At 51.6% G+C, this 17,653-nt stretch overlaps 1 protein-coding gene across 3 annotated transcripts in view; it reads right to left on the reverse strand.

Annotated features, from left to right (window-relative positions):
* The window catches only part of DLG5 (discs large MAGUK scaffold protein 5), a 212,064-nt gene that overhangs the window by 137,547 nt on the left and 56,864 nt on the right, over positions 1-17,653 (reverse strand). For all 3 annotated transcript variants that reach the window (XM_035022648.1, XM_035022630.1, XM_035022639.1), the window contains exons 3-5: positions 11,509-11,671; positions 9,469-9,612; positions 8,355-8,538 (exon numbers count right to left, since the gene is read on the reverse strand). In XM_035022648.1, the coding sequence (XP_034878539.1) occupies positions 8,355-8,538; positions 9,469-9,612; positions 11,509-11,671 (491 nt within the window). The remainder of the gene's footprint in view (positions 1-8,354; positions 8,539-9,468; positions 9,613-11,508; positions 11,672-17,653) is intronic.

Genomic DNA, 17,653 nt, shown 5'->3' on the forward strand with positions numbered 1-17,653 from the left:
AAAAAAACAAACAAACAAACAAAAAAAAAAACAGTAGAGTATATTCCAAACATACAGAAAAGCAGCGCACATAATATAACAAGATTTTAAGTACTTGCCGCCTAGCTCTAATCCTGATTTTCTTGTCACATGTCTCAAATTGCTCTCCAAATAAACCACTTCAGCTGTCCCTAAATCCCCCGCCACATCCTCCTTTTATCCTCTCATCCCCTCCAGAATGGATCACTCCCCTCAATTTGCTGCCACCCATTCCCATGCACAACCTTCTATTTATACCACCTACGTACTGGTAAACGTTTCTAAAGCTCCGTTAATTCCATGCTGTGCTGGAGACGCAGGGAAGTAATGCCAGGCAGGATTTCACTACATGAGCACATCGCACATTCTTTTTCTGTTTGGTGGACGTGTCCCTGGTCTCCATCACGGTCTTCACCATTTCTTACATTTTACGTGTCCGTTTCAGTAGTGTTTCGTGCATTCATACTGTTGTGCGACCCACCGCCAGAACTCTTCCATCTTGTAAAACTGCACCTAGGTCCCCATCAAACAACAACTCTCCATTCCCCCCCAACCCTCCTTCTGTACTTTCTGTCTCTGAATCTGACGACTCCAAGTACCTCAGACAAATGGGATCATACAGTGTTTCTTTTTCTGTGATTTATTTCCTTTAGCATAATGTCAAGGTTCATCCATGCTGTAGTATGTGACAGAATTTCCTTCCTTTTTAAAGATGAATATTCCAGTGTATGTATGTACTGCTTTTTGTTCATCCATTTATTTGTCAAAGGACACGGGTTGTGTCTACCTCTTGGCTATTGTGAAAGTCAGATTTTTCTTTAATAGTATTGCCAATCTCATAGACAAATAAGGGCTCTTTTAACTTGCATTCCCAATTACTAGAGAGAGCAACTCTCCTTATGACTCCTACTGACTATACACATTTTCTCTTCTATGAATTGCCTGGCCGCATCCCTTGATTTTCCTTCCTCCCTCCTTCCCCACTTGCTCCTTTCTCTCTTCCTTTCTTCCTATACGACTTAGTTTTAAATTCCAGGTACTAATCCTTTCCCAGTTGTATTTATTACAAAATCTTCTCCCAATATGTGTCTTATGTTATATTAAAGTTTCCCACTTTGATACAGTAAAATCTATCGATCATTTCCTTTATGGTTTGGGCTTTGGTTGTTCTATTTAAGAAGCTCCTTCCTACCTTGAGATCATGAAGATTCTCTATTTTTTTTTTCTAAAAAGTTTCAGTTTTACTTTTCACATTTAAATCTTTAAACTACTTGGAATATCTTTCCTGTATGTTGTGGCATGGGAATATAACATTATTCTTTTCCATAAATCACCGAGTAAGAACTGAGCCCAAGTCCAGGACAAAGTGAGGACAGCTGAATGTCTCCAGGTGCAGACAGTGAGGGCTGAAGGACACCAAGCACATCATCCGATGCAGGGCCCACAACATATACAGGCGTCCCACAAGGACCCACGCCCACATGTGCCCAGGACACAAACAGCGAATGGAGAGTTCTCCTGATTTCTGGGTCAATCAGTGTCTCTACCCGTGTCTGAAAAAGGTCCAGCTTCTAGACTGGATTGCCCCGACTTGTGGACAGTACCTCAAACATTCCAATTAAAAATCACTTCAAGGGGCGCCTGGGGGACTCAGTCAGTTGAGCGCCTGCCTTTGGCTCAGGTCATGATCTCAGGGTCCTGGGATCGAGCCCCGTGTCGGGCTTCCGGCTCAGTGGAGAGTCTGCTTCTCCCTCTCCCTCTGCTTCTGCTCTCTGTCTCTTTCTCAAATGAATAAATAAAATCTTTTTTAAAAAATAAAAAAATAAATCACTTCAAATGTTTTAAACTCTGCACATCCCCTAAGCCAGGTGAGAACCCCATTGGCTCCAAAGGCACGGACTGGTTTCTGCAGAGCAAAGGCCCTGCTGCCAGTCTCGGTCTTGCCCACTAGGTGGCAGCCCTGGGTAGCCCGGCCAAAAGCTCTCCTGCAGTTGCCACATCTTCTGAGCTTCATCAAGAAAGAAATAGTTCTAAAGGCAGCCTTGGGGCGCCTGGGTGGCTCAGTCGTTGGGCGTCTGCCTTCGGCTTGGGTCATGATCCCGGGGTCCTGGGATCGAGCCCCGCATCGGGCTCCCCGCTCGGCGGGAGGCCTGCTTCTCCCTCTCCCACTGCCCCCTGCTTGTGTTCTCTCTCTCGCTGTCAATCTCTGTCAAATAAATAAAATCTTTACAAATAAATAAATAAATAAATAAAGGCAGCCTTGACACAGCACAAACACCTCATTTGGGGCCTTGCTATCTTCACGGGTCCACAACAGAATCTGGAATCTACACCATGGCTTGCCCTGTCTTCCTTGGGAGACAGTCCCCCAAAAGCCCCAACCGTGAGGAGCTTGGATTGGAACCTGCATGACAATCCAGGGCAGTGAACTGGCTGCCAGGATAGGTCACAAGTTCCTGGGGAGACAGCGTCAGTCAGGGAAAACCCCAGAGCAGACCCAGAAATCCCTTCTGATGCTCAACCCAGATCTCACGTGGTGGGATTTGGGATCAGAAGGCACCTGGGACCATTGGGCTAATAGCCTGTGTTGTTCTGGCCGTGGCCCTGCCCACAGGTGAACACTCCGCAGGACCAAATCTTGCCTATTATGAGCTGAAATCCACCTTCCTCAACTTCTACCCTCTTGTTCTCATTCTAGCCCTAGTCACGAAGAAGGATCCCTTTCCCACAGGACAGCATCCAGACATTCAAAGAGGCTCATGAGGGGCACCTTGGTGGCTCAGTCGATAAGCGTCTGCCTTCAGCTCAGGTCATGATCCCAGGATCCTGGGATCAAGCCCCGCATCGAGCTCCCTGCTTGGCGGGAAGCCTGCTTCTCCCTCTCCAACTCCCCCTGCTTGTGTTCCCTCTTTCGCTGTGTCTCTCTCTGTCAAATAAATTAATAAAATCTTTAAAAAAAAAAAAAGAGGCTCATGGGACCCCAAATACTTCTCGACTTTTCTCTACAAGCAGGACTCAAAATGTGGGCAAATGTCATTAAAGCCTCTGAAGAAGTTTGGAAAAATCATGGCCACAGTTAACTCTGGAGAACTGAAAAGCTATCCTATTTATTAGCTTAGAATTTTTCCTTTTTATAATCAGATGATTATGGTCTTTCAGATGATTATGGTCTTATTAGATAGTTCAACCCCCCCCCCCACACACACACACGTTCAGCTTCCCAGCAAGGCTAATGGAATTTTAACTGATCAAGACTATCTAATTTGGCAGATAATTCTAAAATGAGACAGGCAGTAAACTTCTCATCTCAGGCAGGCACAGAATTCTTTAGAGATGACTCCCCCAGCTTGTGAGGCCGGGGAGGAAGTGGCCGGAAGCGAGGGTCTGGTTCCATCCACACAGCAGGCCAGAGCAGCTTGGCTGTGCCCCACAAGGAAGCCAACAAGAGAATGGCCCTCATCTCTGCACTGGTCAGAAACACTCTCCGCTCTGGGCTTGTGTGAAGCATGCCCTTCAGAAACTCAGAAACCCCTTTCCTGGATATCTGAAAAAAGAAGTCAACTTTCACAAATCACCAAAAGCTGAGGTGGGGGTGGGTGACTTCACTGCTATTTGCAGATTTTTTCTTTTTTAACCAAAGAATACGTATCACAGTAGAAAGGAAAAAGGATCCTCCATGTTGCTCCCCCAACCAAGGCTTGGCAATCTCTGCCCGGGCTCTCTTGCGCATTTCAGAAGCACCCCAGAAGAATCCAGATGGCACATTCTGACTGAGGGACCTGGAGATGGCGCTTCCAGGCTGCGAGTCACCCCCCACATACGCATGCCAACGCACGCACGCACGCACACAGGCAAAGTGGGGGAGGGCCCAGGCCCCAAGCCCCAGGCCCGTGGCGCCCCTCCCAGCCACAGCCACTCAGTTCCTGAGAAATAAATCATGCAGAGGGCTAGGGAGCCCCACAAATCCCTCAAGCAAACACACAAGTCAAACAGCACCATTTATCCTGCAAGGGCCTCTTCAAGTGAACAAGGCATGGGAGGGGCCAGGCAACAAAACCGGCCTTGTCCAGCGAGGTCAACCTTTGCCCTCGGGCCCTGTGGGGAGGAAACCTGTGGCCACCCCCGTGTCCCCTGCTCCCCTGCTTCCTCTGCTGCTGGCCTATCCAGGAATGAGCTTTCCACAGCCCAGCATCCAGCCCAGACCCAGTGAAGGTGAGGCAGCCCAGGCTGGGGAGAACAGGTGGTCCTGGTGGCTCAGAGATGCCCCCTCACCCCCGCCCTCGCCCCTGCGGCGGCCGGCCTCCTGTCCGTGCCATCCTAAGGTGGCACTTGCCAAGGGACACTGGTCCAGCTGAACAGAACTGGGGAAACTCACTGACCACTGTAACAAACTAGCCCCCAAGGGTCACAGCTGTAGGAAAGGACAGGAGAAGGAGGCATGGGCTGGAAGGGAGGGGCAGTGACCGTCCCATGTCATTTGTGGGGAGAACAGGAAAGGGGGGGAAGGGAGAGAGCAATCTCAGTCCGGATGTTTGTTCAAGCTGTGAAAGTCCTCGGGACAGCCAGAGAACGGGAGGTCATGAAACTTAACGCCTCATGAGGGCAGACTTTTTTTTATGATGAGGGGATAACCGGAGTCGTTTTCCCAGCTATAATTCATACACTGTACAATACGCCCTTTCAAGTGCCCCAGTCTGTGGAGCTGGTATATTTACAAGGTTGCAAATCCACAAGGTTGTGCAGTAAGTACCACTGCATAATTCCAGAATGTCATCATCCCCCCCACAAAAGGAAGCCCATGCCCATGAGCACCCACCCTCCCTCCTCCCGTCCCCCTGCTCCACACAAGCCCTCGGCTACCTTCTGTCTCTAGGGAATACCCCGTTCCGGACATGTCACACAAGGGGAATCGGACACTGTGTGGTCTTTTGTGACTGGCTTCTTTCATTTCGCACAGTTTTCGAGGTCCATCCACGTGGGAGCAGGTGTTACTGCCTCATGTGTTTTCATGCTGGATGTTAATATTCCGCGGTAGAGCACAGACCACACTTTCCATATCCATTCGCCAGCCGATGGGACATCTGGACCATGTCCCTTTTCTGGCTACTGTGAATGACGCCGCTACGGACATTTACACCACGGGTTTCTGTGTAACAGCTGTCTGCAATTCTCTTGGGTACACACCTCGAAGTGGAATTGCTGGGTCAGAAGGGGACTGCATGTTCACAGCTGCAGGAACTGCCAACCTGACTGCAGAGGGACTGCCCCGTCTGACGGCCCCGCAGCAGGGCGGGGGCTCCGGCTACTAGTCCACATCCTCCAGGAGGGCCGATTTTACCCCAGCCTTGAAGAGACTCGAACGAGAGCAGCGATGAGAGCACACACTCAGGCAGGCACACGGCGCCACCACTCCACGTGCGACATCAGCTATCCTCCAGGACGACCATATGAGGTCAAGTCTGCTGCCCTGACAAAGTCCCATTCCGCCACTTTCTGGCAAGGCTATGGGCCTTCCCTTAGGCTAAGATGGGGCCAGAAACACACCTGAAATGAGAAATCACTCAAAGAAAAGTAAAATCCAAACTAAACCCACGGCGGAAGGCTGAGCCAGATTTAGACAGGGTGGAAAAATGCCCATAAATAAACGCGCCCGGAAATGGTGGGGTGAAGGTAAAGACAGGGAGGTAAAGCCGGCACCCCCAGCCCTGGGCAGAGAAGGCGCACAAACCCTCGGCTGGGGCCATCCCTGCCTCTCACTGTGGTTTCCCACCGCTGTAAAAGGGAGTCAACAAAAACAGAAAGGGAAGCAGCTAGAATGAACCCATGGTATTGTGGTGTTGGACTGGAACTGGGAGTGTTAGCGCAAACTCACGGTTTTCAATACTGATGCTACATATCGAATATCCAGATATATGAGGGGGAGTGGGAGACAAGAGACATGGAAACTCAGATATTCCCTACTCTGGCTACTGACACGGCTTGGGAGCAGTGATTCCCCAGGAGCTATGTGCACACCTGGCATTCAGATCTTGCCTCTAAGTACCATCCTCTACTAAAAGGAATGAAAACTCCTTGGAGAAATGGCTGATTCCCAGGGCAAGGGCAGGAAATGCAATGAGCCTGGGACGACATCTCCCAGAGAGCAAGAAAGTGTTCAAAGAGAGAGAAGGGCCTGTCAAAAAGTCAGAGAAGCATCTTGAAGGGGCTCCCACCGGCCACAATGAATCACAACCCGCTGAATAAAGCAGGAAATCAAGAGTCCACATAGAGACAGACAGGCAAAGGGAAAACAAGTAACTCTGCAGAAGAGAAGGCTGGAGACATCACCTTCATCAAGTGACCAAAGGGAACATCACCGGTAGCGGCTCCTAACCAAACAAGTCCCAACCTCTAAGACAACTGAGAAGGTGGCAACATCACTTCTATGACAGTCCCAAGATGCACAAATGGAATCAAACCACCAAGATCAGACAAATCCAGGTGGAGGGACATGCTATGGCTGGCCTGGCATCTTCTGAAGCATCAAGATGAGGTAAATCAAAGCTGGAGGAACTCTTCCAGATTGAGGGAGACCAAAGAGATCTGACAGCTACATGCAATGCCTTATTCTGGCCTGGATCCTTTTCCTATTAAAGACATAATTCATACAACTGGCAAGACTCAAATTGGGGTCTGATGAATAGATGGTATTATGTATCAGTGTTACCTTCCTCATGTTGATGTTTGTGTTACTGTCATGTAGGAGAATATCCTCGTTTATTAAAAAGCACACAGGATGGCAGTTTGTTGTGGAATGACAAGGGGTAAAAATTCTTTGGGCTGTACTTGCAACTCTTCTGTAAGTTTACAGAATTTAAAATTACAAAATTGAAATTGTAAATGAAAAAAAAAAGCAAGACAGATAATATCATGCTACATGATCAGATGAGCAAGGATTGTCCCATATGAGCTTTGTGTGGAGCAAGCCCCAACAATCCTGCTTTAACTCAGGGAGCCATAAATGATTTCGATGGGGACAGGGACGCTCTACAGCAGTGCTCAGGATGCTCTGCCGCTCACTGGGACTGCCTTCCCACCCTAAACACGCAACCATCTATGCACACGGGACATGGCCTCGGCCCCTGCTGTCGGCCCGGGCAGTTCCATCTGTGAGCTGTAAGAGGAGAACTGGCCAACAGCACTCACAGCAAGCCAGTTTTCTCACTGACTGGTCCACTCCTATGCTTTTGTCCATGTGAAACAAGAGCCAAGCAAAGCAAAGAAACTACCTTGCAATGCAAGCCAGGAGCAAAGGAAGAGGACACACTCCCACCAAAAAATAACAACAACAACTACTCCATCTCTTATCTGCACAGGGCTTCAATACTTCCAAGCTTCTCTCCATCTGTAAGAGCTCACATGACCCATACAAAGGGAGGAAGCTACAGACCCACAAGTCCCCTTACTCTGTCAAATTCCTATTCCACGCTGAACAGCACTGCAATGCACCTCCTCCCTGATAGCCCTTGCAACGTTCACAGTGATACAGAGATCTGTGTGATCATTTGACTAGCATTAGTCTCCCCCATGGGACTGTAGAGTTCAAGAGTGTCTGCTCACAGATATCCCAGTGCCTCACATTAGGCATTCCAAAAATACTTACTAAATGATCACATGGCTACGTAGGAGGGTGGATAGATGGATGGTAGGTGTGTGGGTGAATGGGTGGAAGAATGTAAGGGGAGTAAGAGGATGGATGATGAGTGGGTGGGTGAGGGATGCATGGAAGGATGGATGATGGGTGGAAGGACAGATGGGAGGTGGAAAGATGGATGATGGGTGGAAGGATGGATGACGGGTGGGAGGATGGAAGGGAGGTGGAAGGATGGATGATGGGTAGAAGGACAGATGATGGGTGGAAGGATGGATGGTGGGTGGAAGGATGGATGACGGGCGGAGGATGGATAATAGATGGAAGGATGGATGATGGATGGAAGGATGGATGGTGGGTGGAAGGATGGATGGTGGGTGGAAGGATGGATGGTGGGTGGGAGGATGGATGGTGGGTGGGAGGACGAATGATGGGTGGGAGGACGAATGATGGGTGGGAGGACGGATGATGGATGGAAGGATGGGTGGAGGTGGGAGGATAGATGATGGATGGAAGGATGGATGGAGGTGGGAGGATAGATGATGGATGGAAGGATGGATGGAGGTGGGAGGATAGATGATGGATGGAAGGATGGATGGAGGTGGGAGGATGGATGGAGGTGGGAGGATGGATGATGAGTAGATGGATGAGCGGGTAGGAGGATGCACAACCTTGGTCTGCCCCTTGCCACCCTGCCCGGCTCTACCTGCTGCTGTTGGGCCCGGAGGTCACCGATCTCCTTCTGGTCCTCCTCATGGAGCCGCTTCATGTCCTCCCACGACTGCTGCAGCAGGTTACGTTCCCGCAGCAGCTGTCCGTTCTCCCGCCTCAGCATGTCCACGTCATCCTTCAGCTGGGTCTGGTCGCTCAGGAGCCGGCTATGGAGTGTGCTACAACCCCCATACACACAGTGAACGGCAGCCAGCCTCCAACCCCCGCCAGCCCCCTTCTGCAGCCCCTCCAGGCCCAGTAGGCCCAGTACACCCGATGGGAGCCCACAGCAACCAGGACAGCAGCACTCAGAGACAGGCCAAAACTCGGTATCAGCCAAATGCCGGAAGGAACCAAACCATCTTTAAAAACCTCATAGCAAAGGGCACACGTATGAAGGCCAAGGCAAGGAGACGAGCCCTTACCTGGTACAGGCCTGGCACCTCTGAGGACTGAGGCCTGGGCAAAGGTCAGCAGGTGGGCAGGTAAAGCAGGTCAGTACCCTCAGAGGGGCCCCAGGAGACCAAAGGGGAACAGGCCCATCCACCTCTCCTACCGCAGGAGCTGCAGCAAAGCCCTTGGACAGTGACCCAGGAGGCCAGCCATCTGCCTGGCCTACTGCCTAATTTTCCCATCCAAGTACTAACCAGGCCCGACCCTGCTTAGCTTCCGAGATCAGATGAGATCAGGCGCGTTCAGGGTGGTATGGCCGTAGACCCTACCGCCTAATTTTTGATCCCTTTCCTACCAGCTCTGCTTCCGAAGCTGTCACTAGCTGGTGTGAAGGGTTCACATCTCAGCCTGCACTTAGAAAAACTGAGACCCAGGGCGTCTGGGTGGCTCAGTTGGTTAAGCGACTGCCTTCGGCTCAGGTCATGATCCCGGAGTCCCGGGATCGAGTCCCGCATCGGGCTCCCTGCTCAGCGGGGAGTCTGCTTCTCCCTCTCCCTCTGCCTGCTGTTCCCCCTGCTTGTGCTTGTTCTCTCTGTGTCAAATAAATAAAATCTTAAAAAAAAAAAAGAAAGAAAGAAAGAAAGAAAAACTGAGACCCGAAGACCCAACCCCACTTGCTGAAGGCCCACTAAGTGCCATGCGGCGGTCCCACTCACTGGTAGAAGTCGGTCTCCTTGGCCACCTCCTCGCACCTCTTCAAGGCATTGGCGTGCTGCTTCTGCAGGCTCTGCAGGTCCGACATGGCCCGCACGCACTGGATCTTCAGCCTCTCGTAGTCAGGATTCAGCCTGTGGTAGGGCCTGACCCAGAGAGCGGCACTGAACACAGGCCCTGGGATCACTCGGACAGGGGATGTCTCTGCCCGGGGAGCCTCCAGCCCAGTGTCTCCGGATACTGGTCTCCTGTGCACCCCAACCACCTGGCACTTGTTCAACTCAGACATCCTGGCCTCCCCAGACCCACAGGATCCCTGGCATGGAGGGCCATGGCTGCATGGGCTCCTTGCTCGGGCCTGGAGAGCTCAGAAGGTACTGTCTTATTCTCTAGCAGCTCCCAGGGAGGCCGTGCAGCAGGCCTTCACCCACAGTGGGCCCCCCAGAAACCTGTGGGGAAGCTTCTCCTCTTTTTAGGAAAGCGACTGTCAATCTTGGGATAATCAAAACACCAAGGCCCAGTCCAGTTACATGAGCATCCTTGGGGGTATGACCCAGACACCAGGGTGGGGGTTCTGGTGTGCAGCCACTGGTGAGGACACTGGCCCAGAGCACGGCTTCTCAGAGTGGGGTTCCCAGACCTGCAGCATTAGTTTCACCTGGGAATGTGTCAGAAGTGCAAATCCTCAGGTCAGCCCCAGAACTCCTGAATCAGACACGTGGGAGGGAGGGCTAACCAGCAACCTGAGCTTTAACAAGCCCTCTGCTGATTCCGGTGCATGCTCCAGGGTGAGAACCAGGCCTCCAGCTGGCCTTGGTAACCCTGCTCTGTGGGCGGCCGGACAGCAAACGCTGCAGGCTCGGCCAGCCGTCAGTCTCTGGGGGACCCCTCGCTCTGCCTCGGGGACACGAGGCAGGCATTGGACAACAGGCACTCTAGCACACCATGTCTCCACGGGCCCTGCCTCTGTGCTGAGGACCAGATCTTCGTCAAAGCAACCTCAGGGGACCACCTTTGCAGGCCTGACATCACCCCAGACGAACTTCCTCAGGACGAGGCACTCACACGCCTGATGCTGCTAAAGGCAATCCCCCTCCCCTCAGAACCCCTATCAGCACCTCCTAGAAGGACAAATCAGACTCTATCCCTCCTCCTCCATGAAGCCCTCCTGGATGGGGCAGGTGGGGAAAGACCTTCCCTTCGCCCCCACCATGGACTTGGTATCCACCTCTAAATGCCAACAAAAGAAGTGATCAAAGATTTTCTCCAAAACCACATGGAAGCCAGGTGGAATATACCCTCCTAAAACACACACGTGGCAGGGAACAATGAACATGGGAACACGTAACTAGCAGTGAGGAGAGGCACATGCAGACACACAGACGTACGTACACACACACACACAGACATGCACACACACAGACACAGACGTGCACACGCACAGACGTGCACACATAGACGTGCACACACACACACAGACGTGCACACGCAGACACAGACGTGCACACACGTGCCTGCACACAGCCAGACCGGTCGAGGGCTCAGCACGGGGACAACTATCTCCATCAGGAAGGGGCCGCAGACAAGACAGCGAAGAAGTATACTGCCCTGGTGCTGGAAGGCAGAGGCCTCGAGAGAGGCAGTGACGAGCCCGAGGCCACCCAACCAACCCATGACGAGGCACCAACATAGGACCAGGCCCTACCAGCTGCTGCCAAAACCGCCCACCAAACCACCTGCAGAGGACGAGTATATGACAGACACACCCACACTTCTCAGTCTCTGCGTCGTGTGACTCAGGCCACGGGCTTCTATGTGGCTTGGAGGAAGCATAACCGACCTGTGTCCCCTCGCCCCATGCAGGGCTGCAGGGAGGGCGTTTCCAAGCAATGGGGGCAGTGAGGCAAAGGGACACCCTAGCAGCGTAGCATGGACCCCCGGGAGCTAAGGATGAGTGTCTGAGGGGGAGGGGCTGGCATGATGGCAGCGGGAGAATAGCCCTGGTCCATCGGGCCTGGCCAGGGAGGCAGGTGCATCACTACCTCTTATCAAAGGTCGTCCCATGGGTCGCAAAGGCCAGGCGCTTCCGTAGTTCATTCCTCTCTCGGGTCATCAGCCGCAGCTGGATGGAGAGGTTCTCCACCTTCTCGTTCACCTGCCGGTCCGTGAGGAGGGGTGGCGGGGATGGAGCCTTCCCGGTGGTACCTGGCAGGGGAAAATCAGTAATAAAGTGAACTGGCATTTAGATAGCACTCGCTAGGTGTGCCAGGCACTGTTCCTAGCCCTTGGCCTGCATCAGCTGCGCCCAACAACCCTACCAGGGGGGTCCTGCTAGCATCTGTCTTTCAGATAACACCAAGTCAGGAGTAAAGGGGGAACGGAGACCTAAGCCCAGGCTATCTGCTCCAGCACCCCAGCAATACCCACCCATTCTGCTGGCCCTGACTGGAGACCCCTACTCTCTTCCCAGCCCGGTTGTGACACCTCCAAGATGGAACCCTTTGGGCCCTGATCTGCGCATCTCTGCCTGGTCTGGAAACAGCAGCTATTCCCAACCCCTGGGCATGGAGAGGCCAATCTAAGAGAATGGAATACACAGCTTGAGGAGGAAGGGACAGGCGGGACCTAGTGAAGCTTCTGAGGCGCAAGGCAGCTGGCTCTGAAGCTGGGGCCCAGGGGCTGTGTTCCCACCCCCACCCCAACCAGGGCTGAACACACTACACAGCCCCCTTCTCCAGCCTCTCCAAATGTCCAGAGGACCTGCCCCAGCCGGCCCAGGGCTGTGGGCTCAGAGAAGGCTCTCAGGGAGAGCCGCCCACGGCTAAGGTCAGTGTGACGTGATGCAGGCCAAGTCCTCAGGCCTCTGGCTGCCCAGTCCTTATCAGGCCCTCATCACCTGTGCCCAGGACTCTCCCAAAGGAAACCCCATGCCTTATGCGATTACTAAGGACCAGCAGCAACAGTGACCACCAGCAGTACCTCTGACGAGATCCAAATCCTTTTCTAAGAAGAAAGCATCTCACTCAAATGTCCAGGAAACAGAGACAAAATCCGTGGTGCTTTTATCTTTAACTCTGTCCACACATTCACCCGGGATATCCACGCTAACCCTCAGAGATCCTAGGTAGGGTCACAGGAACTCACAGCAGCCATCTCATTTTATGAATGTGACCCGGGAGGCCGATTCACCACAGGGAACACAGTGTCTGTCTCCCCTGCAGCCCTAGAATGTGCGAAGGGCAAGGTGCAGGGTCTTCTGACCCTGGGCCATCTTGACCACCAGCCCCCCACCTGATCCTTTTGGCTGACTGCTTGTGCAAGCCAAGCGTCCCCCAAAACAAAAGATGGGCACTCAGGTATGGTCTCGCATCCTCCAGGAGCACCAGGGAAGTTGGGGACTTTGACACTTTTGGGGGACAGGCTAGACCACGGTGTGAGGTAGGAGCTCCCACCTCTCAGTTCAGCGTTATCCCAAATGGGAACCCCAACCACTGAATCGGGCCCCCCAACCCCAAAAGTGCATGTTATTATAGAACCACCGCCACCACCACCGTAACAGCTGGGACTGCTGGGCTCCGGGTCAGGCCTCTGGGTCAGAATGCCCTCTGAGGTGGGGCCCACAAGCATCTCCCCCACCCCCACGTAGTTCTACTCCACAACCTAAGAAGCCTTCCCTCGCCTCTCCCCAAAAGACCCTGGACCCTCACCCCTGCTCCCGGAGTTCTGGAAAGCAGCTGGTTACAGCTGTGTAGGCTCTGTCATGTCCTCTTCTGGCAAACGAAGTCACTTGTAAGAGCCTTAACCCAGAGCCAGGTCTATACCGTCATCCAACCTGCAATAACTTAGCCGGTGCTCTGACAAGTAAGGCTTCCTCTGGACGTGTGTCGGATGCCCCTCCCGCTGATGCCTGTGAGTCACCTCTAACCAACTTTAGGGGCAACGATCCATGTGGGACAGACAAACCCAAGAGAGTGGGATGAAAAGACAAGGAGCACCTGGAAAGGGGGGATCTCAGTGTTCACAGTCACCACGAGCCACAAAGCAGCAGGCAACAGAGGTCCCAGGGGTTAATCTCCCACACCCAGGTGGGCACTCACATCGTTATCCCCGTTCTACAGCTGAGAAAACGGAGGCCCGGCAAGATCAGGGAGCGGACTCAAACCTGCATGAAGAGCCAGTGATGCCCAGGATGAGAGCCCAGGCACCTGCATCGAGAGCACACGCTCTCCACCTCCGTGCCTCACTGCCCCCCAAACAGCCATGACTGGTCCTCACTTCCTACCTGGTGGTTTCTGAAACGCATCCCATCCCGTTAAGGAAGTTGCTGCTGCTATTCCCATTTTACACAGCAGGAAACAAAAACGTATCAAGATTAAATGAACTGTCTAGGTCACAGAGCCAGTAAATGACAGCACTGAGTTTTGGATCCCCCTCCATCTACCTGACCCCAGAGCCCAAGGTCTTCACCTGAAGGTTCGCAAACTTTCTGAGCTTAGGACCACTTTACGATCTTAAAAATGACTGGGGACTCCCAAGAGCTTTGTTTACATGGGTTATAACTCTCTAATGATCACCACCGGATTAGAAATTAAAACTAAAAATTTTTAAATATCGGGTGCCTGGGTGGCTCAGTTGGTTAAGCGACTGCCTTTGGCTCAGGTCATGATCCTGGAGTCCCTGGATCGAGTCCCGCATCGGGCTCCCTGCTCAGCGAGGAGCCTGCTTCTCCCTCTAACCCTCCCCCCTCTCATGTACTCTCTCTCTCTCTCTCTCATTCTCGCTCTCTCAAATATTAAAAAAAAAATTTTTTTTTAAATATCTATGAATTGGGGTGCCTGGGTGGCTCAGTCATTAAGTGTCTGCCTTCGGCTCAGGTCATGATCCCAGGGTCCTGGGATCGAGCCCCACATCGGGCTCCCTGCTCAGCGGGAGGCCTGCTTCTTCCTCCCCCACTCCCCCTGCTTGTGTTCCCTCTCTCGCTGTGTCTCTCTATGTCAAATAAATAAATAAAATCTTTAAAAATAAAAAATAAATAAATATCTATGAGTTTTAAAATAACTGAAAATCCATCCCATGTTGACATAAGATTTTTTTTATGAAAAATTAACTACACTTTCCATTACAAAACAAAAAAAAATGTAGCAAGAAGAGTGGCATCGGGGCGCCTGAGTGGCTCAGTCAATTAAGCATCTGACTCTTGATCTCAGCTCAGGTCTTGATCTCAGGGTCCTGAGTTCAAGTCTCGCATTGGCTCCCACGCTGGGCGTAGAGCCTACTTAAAAAAAAAAGTGGCATCGCTTTGCATCTTTATAATGCTGTTGATGTCTGGCTTCATAGAGATAGCTACAGTCCCTTATCTGCGCAGTATCACACAGGATGGATGAACCTGTAGAAAAGTCTGCTCGGCAGCAAAGTCTGTGTGAGGATGACAGTGGAAAAGGCAAGTGACATCTTAGAATCATTATGAAAGCAGTTTTGACCTCACCGGCCTCCTGAAAGGACCTCAGGGACACCACGCCATGTTCCAAGAACAGGTGCTCTGTGCTCTAATCAAGTCCAAGAAGTATCACAGAAACATCAACTCGAGAGTTTCAGAAATGAAAAGCACCACCAGGCTCAGCAACGTGCCTCCAGGGAGATAAAGGATTCTCACCCCATTTGGGGAACAAGGCAACAGAAAGATGCATGCCTTCTTTGGCTTTTGAGGAAGATGGAGAGAGAAGCAGCAGGACTGAAATCGGGGTCATCAGATCTGTCGCCACACACAGCCACGGCCTCCTGTCCCAGCCTCCAGCAGGATGAGGACACCTGCTCTGCACATGTGAGGACCTGAGGGGAGCTGACCATTCAGACAATGAAGTGCGTGGACGTTGCCCAGCATAACGTAGGTGCTGGGTTCTGTGCTAAGGGCACCCTGTCCTTACCTGATTCATGCCCACAGCACCTTCCCAGGGATGTGCTGAGATCATCCCAGGAGAAACTGACATCCACAAAGACTGCACCGCCAGGTACACAGTGCACCCCCAGGCAAACGTGGCTCCAGCTCCAGAGCCAGGGCCTCAACCACGACACTACACTGCCTCCCGACAGGTAGTGCTCCAAGGTTCGAACATGCATGAGATACACAAAACAGAAGGCCAGCCAGGTCAGAGAAGCCATCAGACAGCAGACTGTCTGACTTAGGGGGACATGCTGCCTGGATGCCTATCATTCACAGTCAGGAAGGTGGAGGGCAGAGCAGGGCCACAGGACATCTCAAGAAGAATCCCAAGATGGGCTAAGCCTGGACATGCCAAATTAATGGCAAATGTTGCAGAAAATCCTCTCCATGCCCAGTCGACTAAAAATAAAGTTTTTCTGGGTGCCTGGGTGGCTTAGTCGGCTAAGCATCCATTCAGCTCAGGTCACGATCTCAGGGTCCTGAAATTGAGCCCCACATTGCTCCGTGCTCAGCAGGGAGCCTTGCTTCTCCCCCTGTCCCTTCCCCTGTTTGTGCTCTCTCTGTCTCTCATATAGATAAATAAAATCTTAAAAATAAAGGTTTCTTTTTTTGGTTGCACCTCAAGGTTGAAAGACGTTTTGAAGATGATGCAGCCTTCCCATCCAAATTGGTTGCCAGAATCCCCCAAATGGCCACCAAGACTGTTGGAACTCCTCCACGGTGAGGGAGCTCACTACTTTACAGCAAAGCCCAGCTAATATCTCCCCATAAAATTATTCTCTGTACAGAGTTTGAATCCGTCTCCCTCTATTTCCCCCACTGACCTAGATGTCCTCCTAAGGGCCACAAGGTACCTACAACCATAACTCCTCTTCTACACAACAAACCTGCAAGCATTTGAAGACAACTGTCACGTCCATTTATCACTATCAAAACAGCTACAGTTAAGAGGCGACAACACCAAACGCTAGCAAGGGGCGGGGGGGCAGAGAAACTAGAATTCCCAAGCATCGCAGGTGGGAATATGAAATGACACAGCCACTTTAGAGAACACTTTGGCAGTCCCCCCCCCTTTTTTTTTTTTAAATAATCTCTACACCAAATGTGGGGCTCGAACCTACAACCCCGAGATCAAGAGTCACATATTCTACCTACTGAGCCGGCAGGCACCCCTGGCCATCTGTTATAAAGTTACACATGCATTTACCCTACCACCCGGTAATCCCACTCCTGGGTATTTACACAAGAGGAAAGAAAAGTTATGTGCACACAAACACCAGCACACAACTACTTAAAGCAGGTGGCGAATGTATAAACAGCAACGTTCCCTTCCTCCAAAGGACTACTACTCAGCAAGAAAAGGGAATGGCCACTGGACAAACCAGGACCTGCGAGAACTGGGGGATCTGAAGGTCCTCTGCTAAGTGAAGGCAGCCAGATTCAAAAGGCTGTATACACTATATGATTCCATCTATAGGACAATTTGGGAAAAGGCGAAAACATAGGGCAGAAAAAGAGATGAATGGCTGCTAGGGACTGGGGGTGGAGGGAAGAAAGGCTGAGTACAAAGTCACAGAAGGGAATGTTTTAGGGTGAGGGAATGGTCCTCTATCTTTTTTTTTTTTTTTTAAAGATTTTATTTATTTGACAGACCGCGAGAGAGGAAACACAAGCAGGGGGAGTGGGAGAGGGAGAAGCAGGTTTCCCACTGAGCAGGGAGCCTGATGAGGGGCTCGATCCCAGGACCCTGGGATCATGACCTGAGCCGAAGGCAGACACTTAACGACTGAGCCACCCAGGCGCCCCTGTCCTGTATCTTCTTGTGCCAGTGATTACATGACCATGTGTGTTTGTCAAAACTCACTGAACTATATAAAAAGGAGAGATTTTACGATGTGCAATTTATACCTCGATGACATGACTTCTTAAAAACTTATGCTAACAACAAAACCTGCGGTGTCCCAAATGGAAGCCACCCTCCCAGGAGCGGTGTGGTTGCTGGAGTTGTGGACCATCAGCCCTCCCCACCCCCTCAGTCACTGCAGGTACAGCAGTCATCTTAATGAACAAGAAAATAAGAACTCACATCAAGCGAGTTGTCCACAGAAGCCGTGAACGTCTTTCCCTCAGCTCGCCTATCCCTGCATAGTTGCTCTTTTGGATTCAAATGCAACGGTCCACTCTCCCCGACTTCACTCCTTCCTCTTTCCAATCTGGAACCCGGTCAAGAAGGCAGATCTCTTTCT

This window comes from Mirounga leonina, unplaced genomic scaffold (assembly GCF_011800145.1).
Source record: "Mirounga leonina isolate KUSES-001 unplaced genomic scaffold, KU_Mleo_1.0 Mir_114, whole genome shotgun sequence".
NCBI classification, from domain to species: domain Eukaryota; kingdom Metazoa; phylum Chordata; class Mammalia; order Carnivora; family Phocidae; genus Mirounga; species Mirounga leonina.